The sequence below is a fragment of the Hemiscyllium ocellatum genome, chromosome 4 (assembly GCF_020745735.1).
Source record: "Hemiscyllium ocellatum isolate sHemOce1 chromosome 4, sHemOce1.pat.X.cur, whole genome shotgun sequence".
NCBI classification, from domain to species: Eukaryota; Metazoa; Chordata; class Chondrichthyes; order Orectolobiformes; family Hemiscylliidae; genus Hemiscyllium; species Hemiscyllium ocellatum.
This window is the reverse complement of record NC_083404.1, coordinates 69,940,965-69,965,378: the sequence shown is the minus strand read 5'-3', so window position 1 is coordinate 69,965,378 and position 24,414 is coordinate 69,940,965. Positions and strand designations below refer to the sequence as shown.

The 24,414-nt window shown below is 41.9% G+C and overlaps 1 protein-coding gene across 2 annotated transcripts in view; it reads left to right on the top strand.

Annotated features, from left to right (window-relative positions):
* The window catches only part of zfpm2a (zinc finger protein, FOG family member 2a), a 941,730-nt gene that overhangs the window by 325,122 nt on the left and 592,194 nt on the right, over window positions 1–24,414 (top strand). For both annotated transcript variants that reach the window (XM_060823363.1, XM_060823362.1), the window contains exon 3: window positions 19,674–19,763. In XM_060823363.1, the coding sequence (XP_060679346.1) occupies window positions 19,674–19,763 (90 nt within the window). The remainder of the gene's footprint in view (window positions 1–19,673; window positions 19,764–24,414) is intronic.

Here is a 24,414-nt window from a genome sequence, read left to right as displayed (position 1 = left end):
AGTCAGGAGGTGTGTGGCCCTGGAAGAATCCAAACTGGGTGTCACTGTGCAGTTTATTGTTCAGCAGGTGCAGCTTGATAATACTGTTGATAACACCATCCATCACTTTACTGATGAACGAGAGTAGACTGATGGGGCAGTAATTGGGCAGGTTGGATTTAGCCTGCTTTTTGTGTGCAGGATATACTTGGCCAATTTTCCACATTCTTGGGTAGATTCCAGTGTTGCAATGTACTGGTACAGTTTGGCTAGGAGAATGGCAAGTTTTGGACCTCCTGTACTGTTGGTGAAATGTTGTCAAGGTCCCATAGCCTTTGATACATTCTGTGTCTCCAATCATTTCTTGATGTCACATGGAGTGAATCAAATTTGCTGAAGACTGGTATTTGAAATTCTGGAGACCACTGGAGGACGCTGAAATGGATCAACCACTCAGCACTTCTGTTTTGCACTGAGGTGCTTGGCTGTTCCATCATTGAGGATGGAGACATTTATGGAGCAGTCTCCTCCAGTGAGCAGTTTAATCAACCACCGCCATTCATGACTGCATGTGGCAGGACGGCAGAGCTCAGATCTGATCTGTTAGTTGTGAGACCACTTAACTTTGTCTATCATTTGCTACTTATGCTGTTTGGCATGCCAGTCATCCTGTTTGGTGGCTCCACCAGGATGAGACCCCATTTCATGCATGCATAGTACTGCTCCTGACAAGCCCTCCTGCACTGTCCATTGAGCTAGTGTTGATTCCTGGCCTGATGGTTATATTTGAGTGGGGGATATGTCAGGCCAAGAGGTTACAGACTGTGCTGGATTCTAATTCTACTACTGTTGTTGGCCCACAGCCCCTCATGGATGCCCAGTCTTGAGCTGCTAGATTTGTTCAAAGCCTGGCTCATTTAACACTGTGATAGTGCTACACAATTCGATGGAGGTTATTCTCAATGTCATGGTGGGACTTTGTCTCTGCAATGACTGTGCAGTGGTCAGTCTTACCAATACTATCGTGGTAAGATGCACCTGCAGCACAAATGTACTCCATGAAGTCTTATGGCTTCAGGTTAAACATGGGTAAGAAACCTTCTAGTGATTACCACGTATTGTTTTCCCTCAACTGATGAATTGGTATTCCTCCATGTTAAACAATATTTAGAGGAAGCATTAAGGATGGCAAGGGCACAAAGTGTACTCTGGGTGGAGGATTTCAATGTCCAACACCAAGAGTGACTTGGCAGCAGTACTACTAATTGAGCTGATCAGGATATAAAGGACACAACTGCTAGACTCAGCCTGCGGCAAGTGGTGAGGGAATCAACGAGAGAAAAACATACTTGCATCACCCTCACCAATTTGTCTGCTGCAGATGCATCTGTTCTTGACAGTATTGGTAAGAGTGACCACCACATGGTTCATGTGAATACTGTCTTCACATTGAAATGCTGCTAATTCATGTTATGTTGCACTATCGTATGCTAAATGGGGCAAATTTTGAACAGATCTTACAACTCAAGGTTGGATATCCATGAGACGTTGTGGGGTCATCAGCTGCAGCAGAGTCATACTCCAACACAACTTGCAACCTCATGGCCTGGCATCTCCCTCACTGTACCATTGCCATCAATCCAGGGGATCAACTCTGTGCAATGAAGAAAGCAGGAGGGTTTTTTTGAAGCAACACTGGGCATTCTTAAAAATAAGGTGTCCACTTGGTAAAGCTATAATATAGGATTCCTTGCTTACCAACCAACATAAGCACAAATGATTGAGCTACATCCAACAGATAAGGCCTAAACTCCAGTCCTACCAGTCAAGAATGGTAGTGGACCATTAAACACCTCACTGAAGGAAGAGGTTCCACAAATATTCATATCGTCAATGATGGGGTTGCCTAGTACCTTCATAGAATGCTGAAAAATGTGCAACATTCTTAAGCAGAACTGCAAAGTGGATGATTCATCAACATTACCATAATCTAATCTTTTTGAATGTTAGCTTGGGCTTGAGAGAACAAATGATCTATTACAGCTTCTAGTTCATATATTTATATATTTGTATTAGTTACTGTCTTTTCCACCTGTACTCACTTAGAGTCCATTTGACTTACTCATGTGAAAGCAGATTCAATGATTTGTAACCTTACGTTATTTTCTGAATTGTTCAGGAATTTGGGAGCCTTTAGTTAGCCTTTGTTTTCCCTACAGCAAAGCTTCAGTGAAAGTGGACTTGCCAATCAATCCATAGTCCTTTCTCTTGTAATATAAATGTTTGTGATGGTTTGTAATTTGACATTCTCCCACTTGTCCTAACAAGTGGAAGGTGAAAAGTTTTAGCAATATATGCCCCTTTTCAACAATGCTCAACTCATTTAAATTGTGGGGTTTTTGAGAAAGGCTAAGAGAAAAACTTATTGGATAGCTCTTTCAAAGAATGGTACAAACATGTTGGGACTCAGGACTTCCTTCTATGCTCGTCATTTTGTGATGTACAATGTTCCAGATATGTAACTTCTAGATTGTTCTTCGGTATGAGTAAATTTAGGATACTTGAATCATTTGTCATGTAAAAGTCATAGAAATGGAGGTCAGATTGCTTATACAGTGTATTACCAATCTTGGTTATGTCATCTTTTCTTGTGAAGGAGATGAAACTAGGACAACTAAGCATTCGTACACATTGTCAACCATATGATTTTAGGTCCCCTTTCCCAAAGGTATAGAAATATTGTTAACTGGTAATCTAGAATGATATATCTGACAGAAATGGAGGCTAATATAAACTATATAATACAAAAGAATAAACAACTTTACAAGAGATATCTAAACATGACTTGAGATTCAGCTAAAGGGAGTCTTGATATAAGGGACAATACTCAAGCTTTCAGTTTGCATGCTCTTTTTTTTAAACTGACCTGTTTTATTTTTATTGTTTCTTCTCTGTGTTAGTGCTGTTTATCTCATTGACAGAGCTGCATGTTAAACAAGTCTTGTTGCTAAATTACCCTGTAAAAATGTTAATAAAATAAAGACAAGCTCTATCAGCTGGAGAGGCTAATTTGCCCTCACTGATTTTTTTTAAAAAAGTTATTCTGTGTGGATGTTCTATGTACTAGAGCACTAAAACATCAAATACAATGCTTCTTCTGTTTCATTGTCTCCATCAAAACATAACACTTTGGACAAAGAAACAGAACTAGAATTAACAATTGTTCCATTTCATGTTTTGTGCATGTGAGTTGTATTTCACAACCTACTTGTGCCTGTCACAATGGAGAAAAAATGTGCTTGGTTTGATGCCACCTCTTTATTTTGCCCAATTGGAATGTTTTTCCAAGTAGGCTTGAGCTGTTGACCATGTGAATGTTCACCAGAGACCCAAGCAACCAAAAGCTCAGAAAGCACACTGCTCACATCTTCTGCATCCATGCACAAGTTATATTATACATTTCTTCTGGACTTATCTTTTCCTCAGTTATTCTCATCTTAATGTAATGATAAAAAGAAACATCTTTGGAAGGCAAAATCAATGAAATCCCAAGGCTTTCTCATATCCTAGTTTTGTTTTCCTGATTTACTTTTTACATCACACCTGCATTTTCTATACCCCTCTAGGTATTTTGTGACTGTCAGAATCTTTCTTTCTCCATATGGTTCTGGATAACCAGAAGGTTCTAGATATGACAGAGCCACCCTTTGTCTTCATGCAAACATGTTTAAATTGTGCTCATAGAAACTCACTTTTGAGTGTCTCCTACCAACCATAAGACATAAGAGTAGAAATGACCTATTAAGTCTACTCCATCATTCAGTAAGATCACAGCTGATCTGATAATTCTGAATTCCATTTTCCCACCGTTTCCCCATTACCCTTGATTCCCTTACTGAATGAAAATCTATCTCAGCCTTGAATATAATTAGGCCTACTGTGGTAAAGAATTCCATAGATTGACAAAGCTCTGTGACAAGAAATTTCTCAGCATCTCTGTCTCAAATGTGTGAGCCTTTATTCTGAGATTATACCTTCCAGTCCATGACTCTCCCACAATGTGAAATAACCTTTCTTCATCTACTCTGTGAAGTCCTTTAAAAACTTGTATGTTTCAGTAAAGTCATCTATAATTCCTTGAAACTCCAGGAGTACAGGCCCAAACTATTCAGTTCCTCCCCATAAGATAATTCCTCCAAACCCTGGTTTCAGCCTAGTGAACCTTCTCTGAACTGCTTTCCTGTTAGTAATTCATTCCTTAGATAAGAGGCCCAAAACTGTTCACAGTATTCCAGCTATATGCACTGCTATTTTGAAAAAGGTCTTGTGTCATTTGTTAATATCTCCCTGCTTTTATATTTCATTCCCTTTGAAATAAAGGCTAACATTTCATAGAAACTCTACAGTGTCAAAACAGCTCATTTGACCCAACAAGTTCACTCCGACCCTCCGAAGAGTATCCCACACAGACCCATTCCTGCACCACTCTACTTTTCTCCTGGATTAATGCACCTAATTTACACATCCCTGAACACAATGAGAAATTTAGCATGGCCACATCACCTAACCTGCACATTCTGGGATTGAGGTAGGAAACTGGAGCACCCAGAGGAATCCCACGCAGACACAGGGAGAATGTGCAAACTCCACACAAACTGCTGCCTGAGGCTGAAATCGAACCCGGTGCCTCACGCGGTGAGGCAGCAGTGCTAACCATTGAGCCACTGTGCCTTTCCTAATATCCGTTGAACTTGGGTACTAATTTTTAGTGATTCATGGATAAGAACTCCCAAATCCCTCTGTTCTGTAGTTTTCTGCAGTGTTCTTCATTAAAATAATATTCAGCTCTTTGATTCTTCCTGCCAAAGTTCATAGCCTCACATTTCCTCAGATTATAGTCTATCTGACAAGTTGTTGCCCACTTTTAACCTGTCCATAATTGTGACTCCAGTACTGATTTCTTTCGCACACCACTGGTTACTGGTTTCCAGCCTAAACATGCCCACTTTGTCCCAACTCTTGTCTTCCATTAATTAACCAATCATCTATCCATGTCTATGTAAGACGTTCAAAAATTATCTTATTACATAACCTAATATTGCATCTTATCACATACTTTATGAAAATCCAAATTTATTACATCCATTGCTTCCTGTTTATATATCAAACATAGAACATTACAGCGCAGTATAGGCCTTTCAGCTCTCGATGTTGCGCCGACCCATCATACCAATCTGAAGCCCTTCTAACCTACACTATTCCATGTACGTCCATATGCTTGTCCAATGTAAACTTAAATGTACTTAAAGCTGGTGAATCTATTACCATAGCAGGCAAAGCATTCCATACCCTTAGTACTCTCTGAGTAAAGAAACTATCTCTGACATCTGTCCTATATCTATCACTCCTCAATTTATCACCTCTCAACCTTCTTCTCTCCAATGAAAATAGCCTTAAGTCCCTCAGCCTTTCCTTATAAGACCTTCCCTCCATACCAGGCAACATCCTAGTAAATCTCCTCTGTACCTTTTTCAAAGCTTCCACATCCTTCTCATAATGTGGTGACCAGAACTGTACACAATACTCCAAGTGCAGCTGCACCAGAGTTTTGTATAGCTGCAGATAACCTCATGGTACCGGAACTCGATCCCTCTATTAGTAAAAGCTAAAACACTGTATACCTTCTCAACAACCCTGTCAACCTGGGTGGCAACTTTCAAGGATCTGTGTACATGAATGCCGAGATCTCTCTGCTCATCTACACTGCCAAGATTCTTACTATTAGCCAATACTTTGCATTCCGGTTACTCTGACCCAAAGTGAATCATCTCACACTTGTTCACATTAAATTCCATTTGCCACCTCTCAGCCCAACTCTGCAGCTTATCTATGCTGCTTGGTACCTTCTCAAAGAATTCTAGTAAAATTGTCAAGCATGATTTGCCCTTCATGAAGCCATCCTAACTCTATTTGATTACATTATGCATTTCTAAATGCTCTGCTATTCCGTCCTTGATAATGGACTCCATCAAGACGCCAAATTTCGCTAATTGATCTATGGTTATCTTTTTCTTTGTGTCTCTCCCTTTTCAAATAAAGATATTAGTTTGGCAGTTTTCCAATCTTTTGAGGCCTTTCCAGAATCTGAGGATTCCTTGGAGATTGTTATCAGTGCAATCATTATCTCTGTAGATATTTCCTTTAATATCTCAAGATGTATCCCATCAGGTCCAGGAGACTTATCGGTCTTCAGCCCCAATTCTTTAATGATTAAATTAGATCCCATACAGTATGGAAACAGGCCCTTTGGCCCAACAAGTCCACACCAAACCTCTAAGAGTAACCGACCCAGACCTGTTCCCCAACTCTATATTTACCCCTGACTAATGCACCTATCACTATGGGCAATTTAGCATGGCCAAATTACCTGACTTGCACATCTTTGAATTATGGGAGGAAGCCAGAGCACCCAGAGGAAATCGACGCAGACACGAGGAGAATGTGCAAACTCCACGCAGATAGTCATCCGAGGCAGGAATTGAGCCCGGTTTCTGTCGCTGTGAGGCCGTAGTGCTAGCCACTGAGTCTCCGTGCCACCCGTGACTTGGAGGGGAAGTTGCAAGTGGTAGTGTTTCCCATGTGCTGCCCTTGTCCTTCCAGGTGGAAGTGGTCATGGGAGTGGAACATGCTATCTACAGTACGTCTTGAAGATAGTACACACTGCTGCTACTGAATGTCAGTGGTGAAGGGAATGGATGTGATGCCAATCAACCAGGCTGCTATGTCCTGAGTGGTGTTAAGCTTCTTGAGTGTTGTTGGAGCTGCACTCATCCAGGCAAGTGGGAAGTATTCCATCACACTCCTAACTTGGTCATTGAATCCCTACAGTGTGGAAACTGCCATTTGGCCCAACAAGTCCACACTGACCCTCCAAAGTGTAACCTATCTAGACCCATTCCCCTACCTTATTACTCTATATTCCCCTAACTAATGCACCTCACCTACACATCCCTGAACACTATGGACAATTTAGCATAGCCAATTCAACTAACCTGCACATCTCTGGACTGTGGAGGAAACCGGAGTACCCGGACGAAACCCACGCAGACACAGGGAGAACGTGCAAACTCCACACAGACTGTTGCTCAATACTGGAATCGAACCCAGGTCCCTAGCACTGTGAGGCAGCAGTGCTAACCACTGAGTTATCCTCATCTTGTTTTGCCCTGAAATATTTAATTATTTTGGGGTGCTTTTACTGTTTTCTACTGTGAAGATTAATGAAAAAAATTCCTCTGCCATTTCTTCGTTTCCCCAATATTATTTCTCTCATTCTTGAAGAGGCTTCTGTTGAATTTTGCTTCTCTCTTCCATTTTATGTATAAGAAAATCTTGCTGTCCATTTTGATATTACGTGCAAGTTTCTGCTGTATGTTAATTTCTTTACCCTCTTTATTGTTTCTTGATTTTCTTTTGTTGGCCATAAAATCTTAGCATAGAAAGTGAGGACTGCAGATGCTGGAGATCAGAGCTGAAAATGTGTTGCTGGAAAGGCGCAGCAATTCAGGCAGCATCCAAGGAGCAGGAGAATCGACGTTTCGGACATGAGCCCTTCTTCAGGAATGAGGAGAGTGTGCCAAGCAGGCTAAGATAAAAGGTAGGGAGGAGGGACTTGGGGGCATGGGCATTGAAAATGCGATAGGTGGAAGGAGGTTAAGGTGAGGGTGATAGGTCGGAGTGGAGGTGGGGACTGAGAGGTCAGGAAGACGATCGCAGGTTAGGAAGGTGGTGCTGAGTTCGAGGGTTGGGTCTGAGACAAGGTGGGGATGGGGAAATGAGGAAACTGGAGAAATCTGAGTTCATCCCTTGTGGTTGGAGGGTTCCTAGGCGGAAGATGAGGCGCTCTTCCTCCAGCCATCGTGTTGTTATGGTCTGGCGATGGTCCATCGCCAGACCATAACAACACGATGGCTGGAGGAAGAGCGCCTCATCTTCCGCCTAGGAACCCTCCAACCACAAGAGATGAACTCAGATTTCTCCAGTTTCCTCATTTCCCCTCCCCCACCTTGTCTCAGTCCTAACCCTCGAACTCAGCACCACTTTCCTAACCTGCAATCTTCTTCCTAACCTCTCCGCACGCCCCCTCCCACTCCGGCCTATCACCCTCACCTGAACCTCCTTCCACCTATCGCATTTCCAATGTCCCTCCCCCAAGTCCCTCCTCCCTACCTTTTATCTTAGCCTGCTTGACACACTCTCCTCATTCCTGAAGAAGGGCTCATGCCCGGAATGTCGATTCACCTGCTCTTTGGATGCTGCCTGACCTGCTGCACCTTTCCAGGAACACATTTTCAGCTATAAAATCTTAGCACTAATCTTTATCATATTGTGTGGTTTTACTTTCAATCTGATGTTAACATACTGGATAAGCAGTGCAGTTCAAGTGAGTCCATCCTATCAGACCAATGCCCTTCTCACTCACTACCTGTGCCAGTCCTCCACTGAAGCATAGTAATATTATAGTGATTTGTTGTAGTTCACCTAAGGCGGTTCATTTCCCGCCTCAGGCGACTGACTGTGTGGAGTTTGCACATTTTCCCCGTGTCTGCGTGGGTTTCCTCCGGGTGCTCCAGTTTCCTCCCACAGTCCAAAAATGTGCGGGTCAGGTGAATTGACCATGCTAAATTGCCCGTAGTGTTAGGTAAGGGGTAAATGTAGGGGTATGGTGGGTGGCGGGTCGGTGTGGACTTGTTGGGCCGAAGGGCCTGTTTCCACACTGTAAGTAATCTAGTCTAATGTTGTGCCCATTGTGCTTTTCATGACCCAGTTATATTAGAGAAGTGAAAATCCCCATTTATTGTTGCACTGTTGTTTTTGCATTCATAAATTTGCCTGCAAATTTGCTCTCTATTTCCCTCCCAATTCTTAGGGGTTATAGTACACAGCTAGCATTGTAGCTCCCCTTTCATTTCCAAGCTGAACCCTATCAAATGATGCATGATAACTCAGCATCCCTATTGCAACATGTGGTATGACTCTGCATCTACTGATCTGGAGGCTATCTATCCAGATCTTATACTGTTATCCTGTGGATGCATTTTCATCTGTCAAGTGCATCAGAGTCTGCTGGAAGATGGGTGCAGTCTGATCTTATTGCAGCCAAAACTGCCACACATCCCTCCCTTGTTTCACATGTGAGATCCACTGATTTAAAAAAGGTAAATGGAATTCCTTTTGTGTTATTGTAACAAAGATAAATGGCAGCCCACAAAGCCTTGGCACAAAGTTTCTGATCAACTAGGGGAAGCAGGAAATTACTCAATTCCAGTCTTGGGTGATTGTCTGTGTGAAGTTTGCATGTTTTTCCCATATCAGCATGGGTTTCAGCCAGGTGCTCCAGTTTCCTCCATAGTCCAAATATGTGGATTGATGATGCAAAATTTTCCATTGTGTCCATAATTGTGCAGTCTATGTGGATTAGCCATGGTAAAATATGGGGCTACATGGATAGGGTGGGATGTGGATCTGAGTGGGATGGCTCTTCGGAGGATCAGAACAGAGTTGATAGGCCAAGTTTCCTCTTTCTACACTTTAGGGATTCGATGGTTCTGTGATCAAAATAAGCAAGGAGGCATGGAGTTTCATTAGAGTTTCATAAATCCTCTTGGACTCTTTTAGTTGCATTACTTAGAGCAGCACACCTAAAGAGCCCTGTGAATGATTTTCTATCAGCAGGTACATAATTCCGTTTAGCCTGATGTAAACATGATAAAGTTGTATCACAACAGACTTCATTTTAATTAATTTTTAATTTGATATCTCAAATCAAGCAGGCAGTCCTAGAATGAATGTAAAAGCCAACTAAGATGTTTAATATGATGGAATAAATGGAATTTCTGGCATAAAGGATCTCCATCTTATTTTTCAATTGATTATATTTATTTTATGCTTGTTAATACAGTTCAAATAATTGGAAAAACCACTTCCAGAGTTTGTTTAAGAAAAGACTGAAGAAACTATCAACCTAGAAATTGCTTTGGAGTGGTTATAGAGTGATATAGCACGGAAACAGACCCTTCGATCCAACTCATCCATGCCAATCAGATATCCTAACCTAATCTAGTCCCATTGCTAGCACTTGGCTCATATCCCTATAAACCCTTCCTAATCATATACCCATCCAGATGCCTTTTAGATTAGATTAATTACCTTTGGCCCAACAAGTCCACACCGATCCTCTGAAGAGAAAACCACCACCCTATATTTACCCCTGACTAATCCACCTAACACTATGGGCAATTTAACATGGCCAATTCACCTAACCTGCACATCTTTGGACTGTGGGAGGAAACCCATGTAGAAACGGGGAGAATGTGCAAACTCCATACAGACAGTTGCCCGAGGTGGTGGTGCTGTCTCTGGTGCTGTGAGGCAGCAGTGCTAACCACACAGCCACTGTGCCACCCTAATTAAATGCTGTAATTGTACTAGCCTTCACCACTTCCTCTGGCAGCTTATTCCATACACGCATCACCCTGTGTGAAAATGTTGCCCCTTCGGTCCCTTTTATATCTTTCCCCTCTCAAGTTAAACCTATGCAGTCTAGTTCTGGACTCCCCCACCCCTGGGACTCCAGGTATTACATCTTTGGATTTTTCAGAGCTACATAAAATGTTACTTAACATATTTCAATTGGTTCATTAAAAGCTGTACTTTAATGCAACAATGACACATCCAATTCAGGAGCAGAATCAATTCTGGTAATAAGTTGCAAACTACAATTACAAGCCTTTTAAGCTGTTGTTAACTGAACAATATTGATTTCGAATGGAATGTTATAGTGAGAAAAGGCAGGTTTACCTTTATTACAATGATCTATAGAGAGAAGGAACACAATTGTTATGACTGGTGATCACCATAGAAGCAGCAATGGATGGATTTTGAAGAAAACAGAGAGGAGAAAGAAGTCACACCATGACTGTGGACATGGCTGACTTAAGCATAGAGCACTTTCTGGACACATCGCAAAGAAGTTTTAGGCCTCTAGAATTTGAACAAGTTGTCAAAGAGACTTGCTCCTTGCATGAGAGAAAGATTAGTTATGTATTTGAAACAGAATGCTGACATTAAGATAACAGCATTCAAACTAATGGTTCAATTAGTCAGAGGGAAAAGGGTCTGGGTGGGTTACTCTTCGGAGGGTTGGTGTGGACTGGTTGGGCCAAAGGGCCTGTTTCCACACTGTAGGGAATCTAATCTAATCTAATCAAACACCAAGAAAGGCCTCAAATAAATGCACTTCTCTTTATTAGATCACTCGATTGAGTATTGATTTATTGATAGAAATAAAAATGATCCTGGTATAATATATGATGATGAGACTTAATCTTGGAACCATTACAGATTTCTTTTAATTTGTTCTATTTTAATAGAATAATGTAAGTGTAATGTATCTTGAAGTGATATCTTTTACACCAGTGTTTTTTGATGTACGGTTCATTCAGAAGCAAATTTTTCAATGGTATTTTCGTATTTGCAGTCATTCGGTCCTCAAATAGAAAGGCAATATCATGGAGCATTCACAAAGGCAGATTTGCTTGGACAACATATCTAAACTGTAACACTAAAATCCCTGTAGTGTCTGTGATAATTTTAATTGTACCTTAAGCCCTAATGTACCATTGCTGTATTTCTGTCTGTAATTAATGCAGAGGTGTCATAGAATTACGACTGACCTTCAACTCCCAGAAACTATTCTTCCTCTTCCTCCCATCAAAAACTGAAATGGTAGGGCAGATAATTGTAAAAACAAATAAAACTCCCCAAAGGGAATGATCTCCATTATTCTGTTCAGGTTCCTGCATGCCAAGTGACCATGAACTGACCGCTATAATATCACAATTGGCTAAATGGCAGTGGGTGCATTTGATCATACTCTGGGAAAGCAAGTCAGTCCATTGCATAATGTCACTTGCTCACATAATCTTTGATATAGTGAAAGTTGTTAACATCTTTTGTACATGTTTTGATCATACACTGGTTAATCCCAGTGGCACTGGTGCAGCGCATGGAAAACTTGTGGTGACACAGTGGCACAATAGTTAGCACTGCTGCCTCACAGCACCAGGGCCTCGGGTTCAATTCCAGCCTCAGACATCTGTTTGTGTAGAGTTTACACATTCTCCCTGTGTCTGCATGAGTTTCCTCCGGGTGCCCCGGTTTCCTCTCACACTCCCAAGACCTGCAGGTCAGGTGAATTGGCCAAGCTGAATTGCTCATAGTGTTAGGTGCATTAGTTGGAGGGAAATGGGTCTGGCTAGGTTACTCTTTAGAGGGTCAATGTGGACATGTTGGGCCAAATGGCCAGTTTCCATACTGTAGGGAATCTAATCTAATACAGTTAGTGTGTTTATGGCTAGCTTGTAACGGGTCTGATGCATAAAATCTTAGGACCATGATCATTGTCATTATACCACATTACCATTGTCATTATTATCACATTAAATGTGGCTGGATCTGGTAAAAAAAACTGCACAGTAAATGACCTGCTTCACTAGGTCCAAAGCAGACCCTTTGCAAAAATACACTAAACTGCAACCTACCTGCTCCACAATGTCCTAGGAAGGACCACATAACTGAAAGCAGTCACAATCCACTCCACCAGACCACTCAAATGTATGAAACCTGCAAGGAAGCGGGGTACGTGTGCTGAACTGCTAGTAAGACTGAGACTTTTCGGTTTCAAGACTCCCCCCACCTCCCCTCCACTTCCAAGCTTACTCCCTAGCAAATGTAGGAGAACAAAATGGACAAACTCAGATCACGGTTCAGCTTCCAGCATGAACTGTGGGACTGCTGCACACTTTGCTTCACAGAACCTTGGTTCAATACATCCATTCCCGACTGCGCACTTCAGGCTGATGGTTTACCTATCGTATGGACCGCACAGCAACTCCGGGTAAGACCAAGAGTGGAGGGGTTTGCTTTTTAATCAACAAATTGTGGTGCACGGACATTGCAACCCTGGGCAATCATTGCTCCCCAAACTTCGAATTCCTCATCATCAAATGCTGCCCCTTCTATCTACCACGGGAAATTACCGCTGCTATACTAGCTGCTGTGTACATACTGTCACAAGCAAAAATTGAGGAAGCTCTGGATGTGCTGTACTCCACCACTAACACCCTGGAGACAGAACACCCAGGTGCCCAGTTTATTCAATCAAGCCAGTCTAAGGAAGGTGTTACCTAAGTACTACCAGAACTTTTCCTGAGGAAGTCAATCTGGATATTCCCCAACAGGAAACCCCGGATGAATCAGGATATACAGAATCTATTAAAGACCAGGTGTGAGACCTTCAGATCAGGAAACCCACTCAAATATAAGGAATCCAAATATGACCTTGGTAGAGCCATTAAGACAGTCAAAGACCAATATTGATCCAAACTAGAGATCCAGACAAATACCTGGCAACTATGGCAAGGACTGAATGACATCACAGGTTCTAAAAAGAAACAGTGCAAGATAGCAGACGATGATCGCTTTGAGCAGAATTTAGGCGGAGAGGTAACACCTATTCCGACAAGTTCTGACAAACCTATCCCAACAGTCACTGCATCAGAGGTCAGATCAGTTTTCCTTTGTGTGAATCAGAGGAAAATGACGGGACCAGACACGATACCAGGCCATGTACTCAGAACATGCGCAGATCAACTGGCAGAGGTCTTCTCGGACATCTTCAACCTATCCCTGCAGCAGGCCACTGTCCCTACCTGTTTCAAGAGGGCCAACATCATCCCCTGTGCCTAAGAAGGTTCATGAAGCATGTCCCAATGACTACCGCCCATTGGCCATAACTTCTGCGAGGTAAAAACAATGACTGCAGATGCTCGAAACCAGATTCTGGATTAGTGGTGCTAGAAGAGCACAGCAGTTCAGGCAGCATCCAACGAGCAGCAAAATTGACGTTTTGGGCAAAAGCCCTTCATCAGGAATAAAGGCAGTGAGCCTGAAGCGTGGAGAGAAAGGCTAGGGGAGGGTGGAGGTGGGGAGAAAGTAGCATAGAGTACAATGGGTGAGTGGGGGAGGGGATGAAGGTGATAGGTCAGGGAGGAGAGGGTGGAGTGGATAGGTAGAAAAGAAGCTAGGCAGGTCGGACAAGTCCGGACAAGTCATGGGGACAGTGCTGAGCTGGAAGTTTGGAACTCGGGTGAGGTGGGGGAAGGGGAAATGAGGAAGCTGTTGAAGCCCACATTGATGCCGTGAGATTGAATCAGTGAAGACTGGGGACAATATTTCATCCTCACTAACACTCAACATTGGACCGTCCCTGCCCCAGGAGTCCGTAATCAGCCTCCTGCTGTACTCAGTCTGTACCCTTGACTGCATCGCCAAATACCAGACCATTTATAAGTTCGCTCATGACACCACCATAGTCAGTTGCATCTCAGATGACGATGAAACAGACTACTGACAGGAGGTGGAATACCTGGAAAAATGGTGCACTGAGAACAAACTAGCTCTCAATGCCAGCAAAACCAAGGAACCCATTATTGACTTTTGGCAGGATGTCACGAATGACCCTCTACACATTAACAGCACAGAGGTGGAACAAGTGGAGAGTATCAAGCTCCTGGGAATAGTCATCGATAACAAGCTTTACTGGACTCTTCATGTGGATGCATCGGTTACAAAGGCCCCAAAACGTCTCTTCTTCCTCAGGCAGCTCAGAAAATGTGGCATGACATGAATATCCTTGCCACCTTTTATAGGTGCGCTATCGAGAGCATTTTGTCTGGATGTATGACTACCTGTACGTACTGTACCATTCAAGATCGGAGACGGTTACAGAGAGTGGTGAACTCGGCCCGGACAATCATAAAGGCCAACCTTCCATCTATAGAATCCATCTACCAGGCCCGCTGTCAAGGAAGGGCTGCCAGCATTCTCAACGATCCAAGCAATATTTTTCTATAACCTCTTCCATCAAGGAAAAAGTACAGAAGCCTGAACACACGCACCAGAGCTGAAAATTTGTTGCTGGTTAAAGCACAGCAGGTCAGGCAGCATCCAAGGAACAGGAAATTCGACGTTTCGGGCCAGAGCCCTTCATCACTGAACACACGCACCAACCCTTTTTAGAACAGTTTCTACCCTACTGTTGTTGGAACACTGAATGGTCTCACAAACCCTTAGCATTTGCCTGTACCTGTGTTTTTTGTTTTTACTGCTATTTACCTACTGTTAACTTATCTATGCTATTTTACTATGTGATCTGCCTGTATTGCTTGCAAAACAAAGCTTTTCACTGTGCCTCAGCACATGTGACAATAAATTCAATTCAATCCTGATATTTTCCTGTAGGAGATTGCAGAGGTCCAGATTGCCAATCTGCTAAGCCTTAGGATCTGTAGGTGTATTATTTCCATTTGCTTTCTGGTGTACACTTGACATACAGCTGGACAGCTTCCATTCTTTGCTTTGCCTGGACAAAGTAAAGTTAGTGCATATGATGTGTTTGGATTCCTCGAAAGCTTTTGACAAGGTGTCAAACAGAAGGCTATTGAATTGATTTAGATTTTATACATAAATTTAGATTTTATTGTCATGTATACTCAAGTACAGGATACAGCAAAAAGTGTACAATGTTACCACACATGGTGCCATTTAGATACAATGTACCTAGGTACAAAATCTCCTTTCTTTTTCTACTTCTGTAACTAAGCTTAAGAAGTTTAGCACCACAGTTTTCTGAGTATAAAAGTGAAAAATAATTTTAAAATGTCAAACATTACAGTACTTTCTTCAGCAATGGGCCTGCTAATGTTCGAGACTGGACTTTATTCCAGAGGGCTCGCTCTCCCCTGCTCTGGGCATGGTTTTACCCATGCTGGGCTAAGACACGTCCATGCTCACGAACCACCTTCACCGGCAACTGCTGGTACTGACCTGCATCGAGCACAAGCTACGTTACCACTCACAAGTCTTTGGCCCTGACAGCCACTTCACCGCTGACCATGGCTGCTGCCATTCTTTGCGACTCATTACCATTGCGCCATTTTTTTCCACTACCACCTTATTGCTGCTGCTGTCACTGCTGACCACTGGCTCACTGCAACTGACCATCAGTCATCATCATTCCCCACAGTCCCTATCCTTTACTTCTGGTCATCATCTGGACTCACACTGGGCTTCAGCTGCTGCCGTGTTAGCCATTTCACTGCAGAATCCTGCTCTGGTGCCACTTCAGACATAAGATAATACAGTGTTAAGGGCAAGATGCTGCTATGGATAAATGATTGGCTGACTGACAGAAGGAAGTCTGTAGGGTAAAGGGCTCTTCTTCAGAATCGCAGCTGGAGACTAATTGAATTCTGCAGGGGTCCAAGTTTGAACTACAACTTATCACATTATACATTAGCGATCTGGATGAAGGAACTGACAGCATTGTTGTGAAATTTACAGGTGACACAAAAATAGGTGGAGGGACAGGGACAAGTAGTGTTGAGGAGGCAAGAAGGCTGCAGAAAGGCTAAGACAGGTAAGGAGAGTGGGCAAAGAAGTGGCGGATGGAGTACAATGTTATTCAACTGGTCGGAAGAATAGAGGTGTAGTCTATTTACTAAATGGGGAAAGGCTTTGGAAATCTGAAGCACAAAAGGAAATGCAAGTCCTAGTTTAGGATTCTCTTAAGGTTAACTAACATGCAAGTTCAGTTGGCAGTGAGGAAGGCATATTCATTTCAAGTGAGTTAGAAACAAGAACATATTACTGATGCTGTATAAGGTTCTGGTCAGACTGCATTTGGAATATTGTGAGCAATGTATGGGCAATGTTGGGTCCCATATGTAAGGAAGAGATGTACTGACATTGGAAGGAACCCAGTGGTGGTTTGCAAGAACGATCCTGGAGATGAAAGGCTTGTCATATGAGGAACGGTTAAGGATACTGGGTCTATATTCAATGAAGTTTAAAAAAAACAGAACACTGAGAAATCTGGACACAGTGGACATGGAAGACATGTTTCAACCTATAGGAGGGACGAGGACCCGGGACACAGCATCAGAGTGAAGGCACAACCTTTCAGAACTGAGATGAGGAGGAATTTCTTCAGCTAGAGCGTGGTTATCTGCGGAATCATTTCTGCAGAGGGCTATGAAGGCTAGGTATTTGAAGGCATTTAGGACAAAGCTAGATAGATTCTTGATTGGTAAGGGGGATTAACGGTGATGTGGAGAAGGCAGGAAATGATGGTTGAAAAACATATCAGCCATTATCGAATTGCAGAGCACATTCAATACGCTGAATGGCCTCATTCTGCTTCTATATCTGAAACTCTTATGATCTGCCAAGTATGGTGCTACTGAATTTAATATGAATATTGTCCACAAAACTCAGAAGGTCAAGTACACAGTGGTTCACCTTACAGCTTTTGCAATGACACTGAGTGTGAGGGCTAACACTCATTGTTATCTTTGGAAGATGGAATCTCATGTCCTTACCAAACTGTTATCGTGACAAAATGGAACTAATAACCAAAATGTAACTTTGAAGATTTAACATACAGAAGCAATTTGATCCAAAGCAATTTTATGGCATTTGGAAACAGATATTAAATATGGGATAAGTAGCCCTCGCTAAGTTATTAGTTTGATAACGTAAGTGGCAGTCTCGATGCTTATAGTAGCTTCCAAGCTCTAGAGTATAAATTAGTAATGAACATAAGTTCCCATTAACAGTTTGTCAAGTGTCCAGTCCTCAATTACAAATGAGAAGGTGAGATTTGCACATACCATCTATACATACCATTAGTATTCTTCAAGTAAAAGTTATTCATCTACTAGAGCAGAGATTAATTATAAGCATCATCATACTGGAGGGCAACTCTCAGAAATACTTAAGTGATCGGATGTGAACTTATGACCATGATTTTAAGTGGTTTGATGCTTATTGAGAGCATTTCCACACAGGAAACGAGGACTAAAAACACTTTTGCGTTCTTCTACTTAGCAACAGGTGAGAGTATTGCTCTGATTTCCAATTCTGGCAGTGTTTTACATCCTACCATCCAAAGCTGCAAATGTTCTGATAAACAGGGAGTGGACCACAAATGATTGTATGCACGCTTTTTGGGGTTGATTGAAGTTTTTTAATTAATGGAATGTGAGTATTGCTGACAAGGTCAGGAGTTATTTTCTCTTCCAAACAGCCCTTTTGATCAATGGTAGTGGTTTTCATTGAAATGTAGTGAAATTTTAGAATGCTGTTAAGAGACAACCATTTTGTTGTGGGCCTGAAAACATATGATAGGCTTGATTGGGTTAAGATAGAATATTCCTATCTTAAAGTGAATCAACCAGATGGGATTTTTACTGTAAACCAGTAGCTTCATGATTGCTATTATTGATTTCTTCAATTAACTCAATCTACTGTGTATTTCAGAATCATTAGTTCAGGCCTCTGGAAACTAGTCCAGTAACATAACCACAACACCTCCATACCTGCTAAAAATAAGCACTATTGAGGTTGTTTCAACTTTCAGTTCTAACCAAAAATTAGACTAAAAGCTCGCATTTACCAATTGACATTTGTTTTATTGTAAATCAATTTCAAACTCTTCCTTGTCCTACCATCTAAACTCATGTAAAAACAATCAGAAATTAGCAGCAAAATTACAAGATAACGGATTCTGCTAACAATAATCATCAGTTAAAGTTAACTTTTCAAATTTTATTTTCCTCTTTATATGAATAATAGGTGCATTGAACAAAAGTGAATTAATTTATTGACTAACTACAGCTTTGACTTCTTGCTACCTATATTCAATTTCTGCCCATTAGGGAGCAATTAGAACCCAAATGCAAGGAAAATAAAAGTAGGCAGGTGAATAAGCACCTCAAAGACTTGATTACCGGTTGCTCTAACTAACTACACCATAAACGATATAGATGAGAATCTGGTGGAGATGATAATCAGGCTTGTGGATGATTGACTGGATAGTTTCCCATTAGGAAGAAGATCTAAGGTTGTCACAGGGCATACTGGAGCCATACATGAAATTGGTTGAGATACAGCTGGAATACTGCGCACAGTCTAGTCACCACAGTAGAGGAAGGATGTGATTGCATGAGAGGGGATGCAGGGGAGATTCACTTCTGGGCTGGGGCATTTCAACTCCGAAAATAGGCTGGATATGCTCAGGTTGTTTTCTTTGGAGAAGAGAAGGCTGAAGCGAGACCTGAGAGAAGTGTATAAAGTTATTAGTGACATTGATAAGGGGGATAAAGTCAGTTATTCCCTTTAGTTGAAAAATCAATGACATAGGGGCATAATTATAAGGTGAAGAGCAGGAGGCTTAGGGTTGGTACGGTTGAGGAAAACGTTTTCTACCCAGAGGCTGGTGGGAGTCTGGAATACATTACCTGGAAGGTAGTGAAGTTAGGAAACCTTGAAACCTTTAAAAAGTACTTGGACGAGCAGTTAAAATTTCATTACATTAAAGGCTAGAGGCCTAGTGCTAGAAATTAGGATGAGTATAGATATAGATTCGTTTTGTCATTGCAGACAAAATGGGCCAAAAGGCCGCTTCTATTATATGGTACTTTAGTTGTACAGCTTTTAGTCCTTTTTTCTGGAGAGGAAGCTTTCACTATGAACCTATAGATGCCAACTGTGAACGTTGTTTTGTTTTTTAGGTGATGAAGATGGCGTTAGGGAAACAGCACAGTCAGATGGAGAAAAGCCAGGGCGTTCTAATTTGGAACATGAAGACTGGAATGGGCCAGGTATTACCTCAACATTCCACCATCTGTTTTTATTTCTGTTTGCTGTTGTTCTGAATGAAACTTTGGGGGATGATCTGATCGTTATTTGTATCCATTTGTATCGAGGAAAGAAAAGATTGTAATGTAATTTGTTTACCATTGTAATAATATGTAGCAGACATAGGAGGTCACATAACATGCTATGTTTTGTACTTAAAGTGCTATTGTAAGAACAGAGGTGCCCTCATTTGAGGAGGGATATGTATTTTTGTCAACATAATTACCAACAGGGTAAAAATAGATGTTTGAGTCCGAGCAAGCCTGCAAAGGTTCTCTGTACACGAAAGAAAATCGGTCTTTTTTTTTCTTTAAACTGCACCTTAATGATTCAACCTAACTTCTAACATTTATATCAATTTGATCCTAATGTTTTTGGGGCCCCATCAAGAAAGAAACCTCATTGGAGCTGCTCAAAATTGTCAGTCAACAAATATGGCCAAGAACGTTTGCACACATCAGAGAACCTTGGAAAGTTTATAGGCATCAGGAAGAGTGGTTCAAGGATTGTGACTTTGGGATTACTTATCCCTGAACTGTAGTGATTTTAATGAGGTCAGTCAGGTGAAAATCATAGAAAATGCTTTTTCTGATTGGAGCTGTTAATCTGGTCCAATCAGGGAGCCTTGGCTGATAGATATAAATAGAAATGTTAGAGATTCTGTTCATTCTGAGAGCTGGCTCTGAGGAAGCTGGATCAACGTTAAGGACTTTTTGTGTGTAAATAAAGGGTGACTTGGTGATGGGTTACCAGCCTCTGTGGAGTAAAAAAAAAGAAAAAAAATAGGAATGTCAGAGATTCTGTTCACTCTGAGAGCTGGCTCTGAGGAAGCTGAATCAATGTATAAATAAAGGATGACTTTGTGATGGGATATGTTCTCTGTGGAGTTATTCCAGCAGCAATGAGAATGGTACTGAAGAAATTCAATCACAACAGTTGTCGCTGAGTTTAAATAAGCATTTCTGGCGTCATGCTGTTAGTTGGGAAGTTTGATTTGCTCGATTCTGCCATCAAAGACTCAGCCCAGTATGTGGAAAGAATGCATTACTTTTTCCAGGCAAATTACAATGAGAAATTCTCCTGATAGCTTGTGCGGATCTGCAGGTTTTTCAGTTATTAGGAGTTTAACTTTCCCAGAGGCACCAGATACTAAAACCTTTCAGGGGTCAACACCTTTAGTTAAGGAATATTATGACTCTAAGCCTCCTGTAATTCTGAGATGTTATTGCTTAACTTGGCAATTCAAGAACCAGAGGAATCTATGTCAGGATTTTTGATGAGATTAAAATGACTGCCAGAGGCATATAACTTTGGTTTAACCCTTAGTGAAATGCTGAGAGACTGTTTGGTATGTGAGATTAATAATATAACCATGCAAAGCACCTACTAGATGAAGCCCAGCTGGACATCAAGCAGGCACTACAACTAGCTTTATCATTGGGAAATCCACAAGAGGAGCATATGAGTTCAAGGGAATTCCAGTAGAAGTGGATTCTCTCACCAGTCTGACTCAGCTTGGGAACATCAACTGAGGGAAGGCAAATACATAGCCTCACTAAGGAGATATCCTTAATGGAGGGACTATAGGTCAGCCCACAGCCAAGCATTGCCCAAGCGGTTAAAAGTTTCTTCAGGATCCAGGCTGGCAAGCCACTGCAAATATGCAAACTCAAGACAGCAAAAGAGTTCCACTAGACCTAAGTAAATTAAGTAAACTCATAGGACTGTATCCAGGACAGTGCACACCCTGGAAAATCCACTTACATCTGGAACAATTAAATTACTTAGCAAAATCCAAATCAGAGCCAATCAAAATGAATGTCTAATTCAATGGTCATCCAGTCCCACTTAAATACCTAGAAGGTTTCCAGGAAGGACAAGGAACTATCAAAGGAACAAAGGCAGTCTTGCATGTTGACCAGGAAGCAATTCGATGATTCTGCAAGGCCCACCATTTGCCAAACATAGAAGCAGATATCAGAAGGCTGGAAAGCAAAGGAACCATTAAACCAGTCCAGTTTGTGGAAAGGGCAGCACCGATCGTATCGATTGTGAAACCTAACAGGTCAGTTCACCTTTGTGGGAATTTAAACAAATAATAAACTGCTTTTCACAGCTGGATAAATAGCCAAACCCTCACATTGTGGATTTATACAAAAACTGTCAGGGGGAGGTGTCCTTCACAAGCTGGACATGAACCATGCGTGCTTGCAATTGCGGTTAACTGAGGTTTGCCAGAAGTATGCTACAATTAATAACCATAAGAGTTTGTGCCAATATGCAAAACTGCTGTCTGGGGTATTGTCAGGGGCTGATGGAGAATATTTTACAAGGTCTATCCTAGGTCACCATTCATCTATAAGACATTCCAATAACAGGGAAGACCAATAAGATGCACTTACAGAACTTGGATATAGTCCTTAGACATTTTTCTGAGATGGGAACATGCCTTATGAGGGACAAATGTGTGTGACAAGTACCCCAAGTGACCTAACCAGGCTACAGAGTGGACAAGACCAGGTTACACTTGTTGGAAAATGAAGTAAGGATAATTAAAGGTACCCTGGCTCCCTGCAATAGAGCTTAGACCTTTATTTGGGTTGGTGAACTACAGGGTATTACAGAAATTTCATCCATAACCTGCCCTCTATCCTGGCAACATTGCATCAACTCTTAAAAAAGGTCAACCTTGAAAGTGGTCATGGAGCCATGACATAGGTTTCAGTGAAGTGAAAAAACAGCAATGACCATTTCAGGTGTTGGCACTCTGATCCCAAGCAAGTTCTGGTATTGACAAGAGATGCCTCCCCATATGGCATCAAGGTAGTATTAGTTGGAGATTTGCAATGGAGAGCAAATGCACAAAAGTGTTTGCATCCAGGATTTTGGCTCATGCAGAATGTAAATATGCCCTGAAAGAAGGAAGGTTTGGCAGTCATATTTGCAGTCAAGAAGTTCCACTATTATGTTTATGGATCTAAATTTATAATAAAAACAGATGAAATCTCCATTTTAGGTCTACTTAAAGAGGACAAGGCAGTGAGCCCATATCTTCAGGCCGAATTCAGCAGTGAGCTCTGTTACTAAGTGGAACACTTGCAGGCCAAGTAGCAAATGCAGGTGCATTGAACCGCCTGCCATTGGCAGATGCACCCTGCCAGTGGTACTGCCACTGGAAAAGTTTGTAACAGTTTTAATTGTCTGGACATACTTCCAATCATAACTGATATTATCAGACATTTATCACGGAAAGATCCCTTCCTGCCAAAACTAAAACAGCTGGTAGTGACTAGGGAAACCAAGCCTGTCACAACCAGAACTGAAATGTTTTTGGACTTGGAGAAGCCAGATCACATTGAAAAATGGCAAATCATTATAGGGAGCAAGAGTGATTGTCCCAAGCGTAAGTCACTGCGAGATGCTGTCTGAACTCCATCACAGTCTTCCAAATTTTTCAAAATGAAGTTGTTGGTGAGAAGTTATGTCTGGTGCCCAGATTTGGATGGGACAGTGCCAGATTACCGGTAAGGACAAACATTACTGCCAGCAGATCCTCCACATTAATGGTAATGGCCAGGTAAATCCTGGACTCGAGTACATGTTGACTGTGCAGGTTCCTTAAACAGCTCAGTGTTCTTAGTCATTGTGGATGCTCACTCACAGTGGCTGGACATGCATAGAGTTAATTTGTCAAAAGCTAGAAAGATGATAGAATAACTGCATGCATCTTTTGCAAAAACTTTGGACTCCCAGAAGTGTTGACCACAGGTGACAGGCCATAGTTTACTCACAGGGAATTTGAGTATTTCCTAAAGTCAAATGGTATTCATCATTTTAGGATAATTCCATACTGTTATTCATCCAATGGTCTGGCAGAAACAACAGTCCAAACTTTGAAGGCTTAAAGCAACAGCCTATAGATTCACTGGATACCAAACTGGCCTGGTTTCTATTTGATTAAAGGACCACCCCTCTTGCAACTACTGGGATAGCTCCAGCTCAGTTACTGATAGGAGTAGACTCCGCCCCAAGTTAAATCTGATCTTGCTGGACCTTGCGGGGAGGGTGAAATTGGAACACCAATCCTGGACAAAAGACCGTGCTAAGCAGACAGACTGTTTACTTCAGGGGACAAAGTGGACCATATGAAAGTTGCAAGATGCAGGAACAAAATGTGCCTGGCTGCTTGATTGCCTTTCCAACTGTTTCACAGCCCATGGGTTGTCTCTGTTCATCAAGTGTTGAAGATACCTTGAAATCCGAGATGGCCACAGTAGATGTCGCCACTGTGACACCTTTGCTGCTTTCAGAGAAGAATGAATTTCTTCTGAGAGGATGTTGGCTCAAGAGACGAACTATCGTGTGTTACGTGCTGCCTCTATCAGAGGCCGAAATGGAGGAAACTGACCTGCTAAAACACCCCAGTAAGAGCTACAAAAAACGTACTGGCCTACTTCTTCAGGCTGAATGGGGATGGAATATAGTGATTGTAATGAGGTCAGCCAGGTGTACCTCTTGGATATGTATTCCCTGTTTGGGTTGTTAATCTGTTTCAGTCAGGGAGCCCAAGCTGACTGATATAAACAGGAGTGTTAGAGGTTCTATTCACCCTGA